General features: G+C 38.5%; 1 protein-coding gene across 1 annotated transcript in view; it reads right to left on the bottom strand.

Moving 5' to 3' along the window:
• Positions 1-8852, bottom strand: part of LOC107301065 (unconventional myosin-Ib-like) — a gene marked incomplete at both ends in the record, with an annotated part of 14059 nt that extends 5207 nt beyond the window's left edge. The window contains 7 exons of the mRNA XM_015830333.1: positions 6-53; positions 342-428; positions 2369-2437; positions 3193-3342; positions 4103-4196; positions 6290-6490; positions 8626-8852. Coding sequence (XP_015685819.1) covers positions 6-53; positions 342-428; positions 2369-2437; positions 3193-3342; positions 4103-4196; positions 6290-6490; positions 8626-8852 — 876 coding nt within the window. The remainder of the gene's footprint in view (positions 1-5; positions 54-341; positions 429-2368; positions 2438-3192; positions 3343-4102; positions 4197-6289; positions 6491-8625) is intronic.
• Between the last annotated feature and the right edge of the window lie 846 nt (positions 8853-9698).

The raw sequence follows: 9698 nt of genomic DNA, 5'->3' as shown, positions 1-9698 counted from the left end.
ATAGCAAGTTTATTCCTAGCCTCCTCCTTCAGCCGCCTCAGTTCCCTTCGGGCCTGTGATGTATTTGAAAATGAATTACAGAACATTCTGAGAGAGAAAAGGCTTGCTTCAATTTCCCGATGGAACGAGGAAGTGAAAGAGAAAGACGAAAAGATTTCATACTGAATCAACGTAGAACCTTTACCAGCTAGACTGAAATTTGTTTCAAAGTACAGCCGCAAAAGAGGTCAGATCCAAATTTTGATAAATTAAGCAGCTGGAAAAACATTTCTACGGTCTATCTAGACAACTTTTGTACCATGAGGTGACTGGGAAACAAAGACCTGTCAGCTTTTTCTTACCTGAGCTCCGTGCCAATAGGCTGCAATGGTTGTAACAGCTTCTTCACAGCGTTTCTGGTGCTTCAGTTCATGAAGCAGCTTTCGAGCCTGTGAAGCAAAACCCCATGCCCTCAAGTTAGCATTGAAAAACCCAGTTGCACAAAAAATCTGGAGTGAGGAAGTGTTCACATGTTTACCCCATCTCTCTAAAGCAGGGGTGTCAAACTGCCGGCCCACGGGCCGGATGCATCACACGGAAGCCGGACCCACCCCATTGCCAGCAATGGCAAAACCGTCCCGATACGTTGCGCGACGTCATGAGTTTGACATGTCTGCTCTAAAGGGTTATAAAGGCTTCCTCGCTATTTTAATTAAAGCCTCTGACTCTCTGCAATTCTGCTTAGTGCCCCAGCATGCAAGGTTAAAAATATTACAAACTTTCAAAATTTGTAAAACTAGAGCTGGGTATGGGGGGAGGAGATAGCTTTTGTTGCCTATGAGATATTACTGGTACTTGAGTAGGACTGGTGCCTAAACTAGCTTTTCCAGACTCATTGAATTCTGCTGCTGACATGGAATTTTAAACCACAACCACTCATGTTTTAAAAACAATAAGTAGATGCAAGCAACGCAGATTATACCAAGATTTTAAATGAAAATGGGAAAAAGGGGGGGGAGCAGGTTATTTTAAGCATAATTCCAACCACATTCCTTTTTATTTGATTAGTTTTGCACTTAGATTCTTTTGGCACAAAAAGCTGGATGGGCTGTGACAGTTATTTAACCACTGAGGCAAGAATTAAAATTGACATGGCCTAGTTGCATTTCTACAACCTTGCCACTGGTTGCCTATTTGCAAATCAACCATTTGATCCAAGAAGCTGAACTGACAATGGAAATGTACTAAGAGGACAATGTGTCTAATGGCAGTATTAATTACTTTTGGGAGGTGAGGGATGCTGCCTTCAAGTCAGGCTTGACTCCTGGCAACTGCCTGAACATGTTCCTAGAGTTTTCTTGGCACCATTTCTACAGGTGGATTGTCCATGTCATCTTCCTAGGGTGACACAAAGGGACTTGCCCAAAGTTACCTATTTGGTTTCTGTGTCTGAGGAAGGACTACAATCCAGATTTTTCTGTTCCTAGTCTAGCACTTTAGACCAAATTGGTATTCTTATTTATTTATTTATTTAGCTCAGGATAGGGGAGGTAGTGGCAGAGTATCTTACAGAAAAATAAATGTTTCGGTTTCTGATAAAATATAACTGGTTGATATTATGCCCCATGCTCTCCAGTAACATAATTTTAGGTTTCTAAAGTGATGGGAAAAACAAGAAAGTCCAACTGCCTTTTGAAAAAGCACTTCTGGGACTACCATGACCTGGATGACTGAGAATCTCCATAGAAATCTTTTTGTAGCCAGGAGATGTACTTTTTCTCTTTTAAAGACCAAATAGCCATGGCAATCATGGAATGTAGTAAGGAGGTGGATCCCCAGAAAGTAGCGGTGTATTCCAGAAGAGGAAGAAGCAACTCAGCCAGATATTATGTATGAGAGAAAGAGGGTGAAGACAGTCCCTCCCTAATAATTCACAGAGTATATTGTAAATGCAGATAGTAGAATCCTCAGTCTGGCAAGATTTTGTTTATAGATGTGAAACAATGAATTCAGCTTGGAAGATTCGCCATGTTTCGTTCTTGGTTTTGGGCCTGACACATTCATTTAGGAGCAAATAAAAATGTTTTGGCAAGTTTTGGGGGTGGCTAGTAAACATTTTAAAACACAGTTCTAGCTGAGCTTAACACACTAAATTTAAATTTTTCTTTTAAGCAAATGTTCATGCTACAAAAAAAAATAATCCAGATTTTTTACACCAGATTTCTCTGGCATTAATTTGAAGAATGCACTATGGTAAGAAATACAGCTCAGAGCTACATCAGCCCATGCATGGTGACTCCTTGACACTGGGGTACCTCACTCAAAATCCTATATTGAACTCATACAGTGGAAGAAAAGAAAGTCTACTGAAGCCATTCTCTAAACTCACTTTCCATCCTCTGATGTAAGACTGTACAATGATGGCAGAGCGCTTGATCTGCTGGTACTTCTTTTGTTGCTGTATTAAAAAATAAATAAAGTATGTGCATATAGAAACGTGTTGAGTTTTAAAATACTGTGTTATTAAATAAACTGCACACATTTTCATTCAGTTTCTATGCTATCTAAGAAAGTCTACAGAGTACACTGCAACACACAATCCCTTCAATGGTTTTATTGTGATGTATATTTTATGGGACTATCCTTGAGAATGCCTGCTTCTAAATATAGTTGCTTCTAGAAGCATACCTCTGCAAAAATAGCCCTATACCACTTTGACCATGACCATGAATCAAGTGCAAATAATTAAATTATGGTCAATAATTAGCATGATTAATAACTAAATAAGAGGCATGTAATCCATGTTTTAATTAACAATGGTTTTGTTGTAGCTGCAGTGAGAGAACACTGATTTCCCCCCATTATTTCAACCTTTCTATTTATAAGCTTAAAAGCTGCTGTTTCCCAAACATACTTCCTAGCAATAAGACATAACCAATAAACTTGTTTACTTTTCAAATTAAAATCAAAGTGTTATTTATAACCAAGAGAAAAATCTACAGTGAGCTATTACTTAAGCAACTGCCTGATCATTATTAAATTATAACAATGCCTTAATCTATCAAAATCCAAATCAGAGTATCCAAACTAATGTGCATTTTAACTTTCCATTACTTTTTTAATTCATTGGACATGATGTTAACATTTCTTTTTTAAATTACTGTCATCCTGAAGGGACAGAAACAGAACCCAACAAATAAAATCCCATCTTACCGCATATTTTCTATACCAGGCGGAAATCACAATCTGACTTTTTTTCATGAGAAGGAAATACGTGCGGCACTTCCAGCCCCTGTAAATTTTTTGGATTAAGGTAGCCAAATCCTCAAGACGTTGTTTTCTTAGGTCTTCTAATTTGAAAAGCTGTGCAGATTTGGGGAAAGAAAAAAGGAACATAAAAATAAAAATCAATACGTATTTACAATAAAAGTACCTTGTTCTCTAAAGAAATTTAGATTGGTGTGTTGTCTAGTATACCAAGTCTTGATGTACTAATTTCTTTGGTTCAATTATGAAACTCAACAATTGACTTTTAGAATTTATGCATTTTTTTTTAGTCTGATCTATTTTAGACCTGGTTTATGGAAGAAGCAAAGAGAATGTCACAATTTCAGCCTTTAGATGGAGGGAATCACATTTAATTTTTATTATTATTATTACAGATGATTATCCTTATAGAACAAACTAGGATTCAATTCACTTTCCGATGTGCTAGTTTTTATCTGATATAGTTTTCAAGGAGTCTGCAGAAAATATTAAAATGATTGTCTCCATCTGCAGTCCAAACTGGTAAGATTATTATCACCCTCTTTGTGTGTGTGTGGGGGGGGAGAGACAGAGACAAACAGACATAAGCAATGTCTATGTATCTGTCCATACATCTCTTTATTCTTGTCTGGAGTTCATAAAGTTTTGAGGAACATTAAAGCATATATTTTTATGCTACAACGATAAAAATAATGCTGTTTCATTAACCACCATCTTGGTTCCCCCTCCCAAGCTAATTAATTTTGCCCTTCATTGCTTCAATCAAATTAAAATTCTAGCATCCTAATTGAAATAAAATAGAGGATGACCTGTATTCAAATAATTTGTGTAAAGTGAGGAATATTACTTCACGTACGGTTCTTGGATTGCGGATGAATATTTTTGATCTACCCAAAGAGTATTCTTCTTCAGGGACTTCCAGCTTATTAAAAAGGACCTCTACACCGATTCTAAAAGGCAAACAAACAAAAATACAAAACATCTTTGTGAAAAAGTCTTTCTTTCATATGTTAAACTTGGGGGGGGAGTGTCTTTTCCGGCGACAGCCCCGCCCAGCCGGCCCACTTCTTCTGCAGCCAAAGGAGCAGCTTCATTCTGCAGCTGAGAATGGAGCTCCAGCCTGCATTTTTGCAGTCAAAGGCCTTTCTGCAAGGCCTCTGCAGTTTTCGGCTGAAGAGGCCTTGCAGAACTGAGCTATGGATTGAATCCATAGCTCGGTTATCGGCTGCAGAGGCCTTCTTGAAAGGCCTGACTGCAAAATGCAGGCCTGGGGATGCCGCAGAAGAAGTGGGCTGGCAAGGAGAGGCATGGCTGCAAGGTATGTATTTTTCCGTGTATAAGACGTTATTTTATTCCTCCAAACACCCTGTTCAAAAATCAGGTGCGTCTTATACAAGTGCAGTGTCTTATACATGGAAAAATAATGGTAACCTCCGCAGCCCAGGGCATGCCTGTGTGGGTTGCCATGCCGCCTGGTGCAGGTGTCAAGCCCCTGTGGGCTTGCCACTAACAGGAGGGGAGAGGGGGCAAGATCGTCAGCGCCGAACAGCTGATCGGTGCACAGAAACTCGCCTGCCAGAGCGTCTTATACAAGGGTGTATCTTATAGTTGGAAAAATACAGTAAGTGGGTGCGGGGCGCATGAGTAGCTCAACACCCCAACCCTCGCCCTAGCTTGATTTTTAGAGCTTATTTTTGGGGTATGGCTTATATTAGGCCCACTCCCAAAAATCAAGCTAGGCTTATTTTCGGGGTAGGTTTTACTTTTGGGAAAAGACAGTATTATCCAGCACTTTATGAAAAGATAGCTTTGCTATATAAACACTTTTTAAAAATTAGCCAAAAATGTTTACATCTCAGGGTTTTAGAAAACTGTCCAACTATGAAAATGGTAGCCACTGAATAGACATTCTGGTGATAATGACTGAGAGTTAGATTTTTTAGACATATGGTTTTCTTGGCAGTCCAGGATTTTTTTTTTAATTTCCCAGCTAGTCTCTCGCCCAAGCACTAACCAGATCCAACCGTGTGGTTAACAAAGGTAGACTAAATGCTACCATATTTATTCAAAATATCTGTTTATATTCTATTGAAATATGTATTTTAGAGCAGGCTAATATATATAAGGTACCATCGAATATAGTTATAAAGTACAATTAACACTGAAAGGATACCAACAATTACACAAAACATTAGGAAAGGTGAGGAAAACCCTCCCCAAATATTAAAAAAATGTAATATAAAAATGAAAACATAATTGTCTTAGAGCATTTTTTACATGTCCTTCTTGCCACTTTCCACACCCATGTGCAAATAAAGATAAAAGTTTCCAATGTCCAGTCCGCCTCTATGGGGCGGTGCTTACCACCGTTTCTTAACTGAGGGAGCTAGCGTTGACCGAAAACATTTCTGTGTTCATGTGGTCAGCATGACTATACGCCAAGACGCACGGAACACTGTTACCTTCCCACCAAAGTGGTACCTATTTATCTACTTGCTTTTGCATGCTTTTGAACCGCTCGGTTCGCAAGTGCAAATAGATTGCCTCAAAAAAAAAAAAAAGAGAGAAGCTAAGTTCAATTTTGCATAACCCTTTAACTTGTATTAGGAATTTGCATGCAACATGCAAAGCTGTCTCCTGAAACAATGATGCCATTGCCTTTACTCCAGATGTATTTAACAATCTATGATAGGCAAGAAACAGGCATCAATAATGAGTGACACAGAGGCACTCCTTTGGTTTCACTAGGTCAATGGAAGGAAAAGGCTGCAAGATCCTTAACCATGGTTGTGGATTGTAACTTGGAATGTATTATTTTGCTTTCTTTGCTCACACTGATCTACTCTCTGCTGAACATAACCCTGATTGAATGGTTTTCTCTATCTTTAAGCGAGTAATACTCAAATCATAGTTTCAGATACTTTCTGAACTGTCACACCAGAAGGAATACGCAGTGTTGTAGCTCAATCTGAACTGTTTAACCAGAGCTAAGCAATCCATGTTATGTCTGTACCAGGATGCATGTCTTTCTAGTCATTCTTACCTCACGGGGCCTCTCCATTGTGGCCATGTCTCTTTGCAAAGCATTTTGTATCTTTCTAGGCAAGGCTCATAGGTTTGACGGAATGCATATCCTGCCCTTCTGACTCGGACATTTTCCAGCAGACCCAAATATCGAACTTGATGGCACACAAGAGCATCACTGAAGATGTGTGCTGCTTTTTGGTCATTAGGTTTAATACATCTGCAAATCAAAGAGTTTGCTGAAAAAAGTGCAGTACATAGAACAGAAATCTATTACTCCCACCAATTTTGTTAGAAATGTTTATTTTATTTTATTTTTAATTTACTCAAAATGTTGAGTTGAAATTGACTTCTCCCCATCCTATGGCCTCCAGGCACCCAGTCAGCATTGTGATTGCATCACTTGCCTGACTGGGGTGGAGATGTGTATAACTAGGTAACATCATCCTTCTGATGATATTGCACCACATTACTGGCAAATGATCTCACCCAGCAGTTTCATGTAAATGTTAAAGAGGAGAGGAGAGAGACCTGAACCCTGAGGGATCCCACACTGCAGGGGCCTAGAGACTATCATCTCCCCTCCCAACTGAAACTGACCACAGAAAAAGGGGAAAGCCACCATAAAACAGTGCCTCCCACTCCCAGCTCCTGAACCTGACCATGACTGATGGTATCAAAAGCTGCTGAGAGATCCAGGAGGGACAGGCCTTCCTGAATTCTTCAGAGTTCACTCACAAGAGAACCAATGCCACCTTGGTACTGAACCCCAGCCTGAATCCTGACTGAAAAGGGTTCAGATGATCTGTTTCGTCCAGGGCTCTCTGCAGCTCAATGCCAACCACCTTTCAATAACCTTCCCCAGAAATGGAAGGACGGAGACTGGATAAAAGTTATCTGAAACTGTTGTATGTAAAACTGTTTTACAATCAAAGAAACATTATTTACAGTTTATTCATCTATTTTAGCTTAGAAGTAGAGTTTGCCCCTTGATGCGGGGAGCATTCTCTGACAAGGGGAGGGGGATGAAAAATGTATGTGCTCTACTTCCTCTTCATCACCTAGAAAGTGTAATCCTCTAATAAAATTGCTTAATCTGAAGAAATTAAAATCTACAGACAGCCACATTCTGAGCACATGGGCAGTTAGAAAAATGTCATATTAAGTAAGAATTGGAAGAAGAGAATTCTCAAATGAAAACATAAAGTTCTTGGAAAACCTTATTAGTCACTTCTGATTTCACTCCTAGCCCTTGGAAATATATATATATGTCACATTTAAGACACAGCAGCAACACCACACAAAAGATTTTATGTCTCACAAAGGCAATTTTTCTTTGGCCAGGCTACACTTCTGTGATAATAGAGTTTTCAGCAACCTTAGAGACAGGAATAGGTTAAGGACATGACACTCCTGTGTGGGCAGGGCTAACTTTTTTTTTTTAAAAAAAGTTGTACTTAAATCCAGTGCTTTTTTTCTAAAAAAAAAAAAGGTGCTGGAACTCACACACGTCATAAAACCGCCTTGTCTACCCTACAAGGTTCCATCCAAAAAAGGTGCCGGAACTCCGTTCTGGGCGTTCTATGACAAAAAAAGCCCTGCTTAAATCTCTTGGCAAGTTACTGTTGAATTTCAGCTGCACAATCCTGGGAGATTCTGGAAACTATAATATAAGTGTTTCTGAAGGCACCCATGGCTCTTGGTTGGCCCAGCTCTGATTTCTGGTTAAATGTAATGTGTGAAGCATGGTTCAATGTGATGGGAGACCCAATCTGATATATTATGTTATAGATATGTTCAACATTCAAAAGAATCCATGGTTGTTCTATTTAGTTTGAGTCAGTGTTAATAAATGTCAGATTTTTAAATGGATAAGTCCTACTGTCTTATTAGCTGAATTAGAACTACCATGAAAACAATTCCATAGTAAAATACTGATGCCCCAGATGACCATAAAGTAAAACCTTCAGCACAAAAAGAAGTAACAATTACAGCACAACAAAAAAATCTGATTATAGCAAACTATCAATTATGGTTGCAGTAATTTTATAAATATAGAGCAATAAGAACCATTACTCTATGGTGAGATTCTCCCCTTCATCTTTGGGGAAAAAAAGATCAGATAAAGCACAATCATATCCACTCAGTTGAGATACTATGAACATTCACAAAAGTCTTTTTGTAATTTAAAACTGGGACATATAAAAGTCAATTAATTAAAAAAAATACTTCTTTTCCAACTAAATTATATTCAGCTGATATAAATAAATCACTCTCTTTCATGCTGTCCTTTGGAGTATGAATTAAAGATTACCATTGTTGCAAGCACAATTTACTTCATTTCCTGAACTTTACCTGATATAATTGGGATTTTTGGTTTGCAAATTCCTCATCAATGTTGCCACAGAAGCTTTGAATTGGGAACCTGCTGTTGGTGGCCTCTTTAAATTAATCTTGACAGGGTTTCCTTCTGGAAATAGTGCTTTAATGAGGGAGTGGTTGGCCTTCCACATAGCTTGGGACAGATCACGGTAAAGCAGGTCATTATTCTTGTCAACAAATCCTTCTACCTGATACATCACCTAAAACAGTAAACCAAGAATCTAAATAAGCAAAGGTAATCAATTCTGGGAGGGGAAAAACACACCAAGAACAAATCGATCACATTATCCGAATGATTATCTTTGTATAGCCAACCTTAACTATAATAAAATTCCATCACTTTGAGGCCTTATTGTAGTTCAGAAGTTTCTACTCTAAGAAAGGATGTTAAATTGTACATCTCGCTTCAGATCTGAAATTGCTGTAATATTTGTGGAAGTATTGGAATGAAAACCACCAAAGGCAACTCATCAATGCAAGCTGTGTCTCTCAGGTCTACCCTACTTTTATTTATTTATTAAATTTATATGCCACCCATCTCATGGTCAAGTGATTTTGAGAGGCTTACAATATCATAAAACAAGAATATAAAACATTAAAAATATTAAAAGTTAACAAAAACCAGGAACCCAAACAAAAATAGGGTGGAAGTGAGATCTTCATCTTATTCTACCAACCACCTTCAGGGTGGAAGGCTCCCAAGCCAATTGGCAGAACCTGGTTTTGGGGCCCTTTCAGAAGGACAAGTGGATCTCATCTTGAGGGGCATAATGTTCCATAGAGTGGGGGCCACAGCACAAAAGGCTCTCCTCCTGGACCCCACCAGCTGTAATTCTTGGACCAATGGAGTAATAATAATAATAATAATAATAATAATAATAATAATAATAATAATAATAATAATAATAATAATAATAATAATAAAGTTGGAAGGGACCTTGGAGGTCATCTAGTCCAACCCCCTGCTCAGGCAGGAAACCCTATACCATTTCAGACAAATGGCTGTCCAGTCTCTTCTTAAAAACTTCCAGTGTTGGAGCATTCAC

Source organism: Protobothrops mucrosquamatus, unplaced genomic scaffold, assembly GCF_001527695.2.
Source record: "Protobothrops mucrosquamatus isolate PMUCROS unplaced genomic scaffold, P.Mucros_1.0 scaffold9824, whole genome shotgun sequence".
Taxonomy (NCBI): domain Eukaryota; kingdom Metazoa; phylum Chordata; class Lepidosauria; order Squamata; family Viperidae; genus Protobothrops; species Protobothrops mucrosquamatus.
This window is presented reverse-complemented; position numbering and strand designations above follow the sequence as displayed.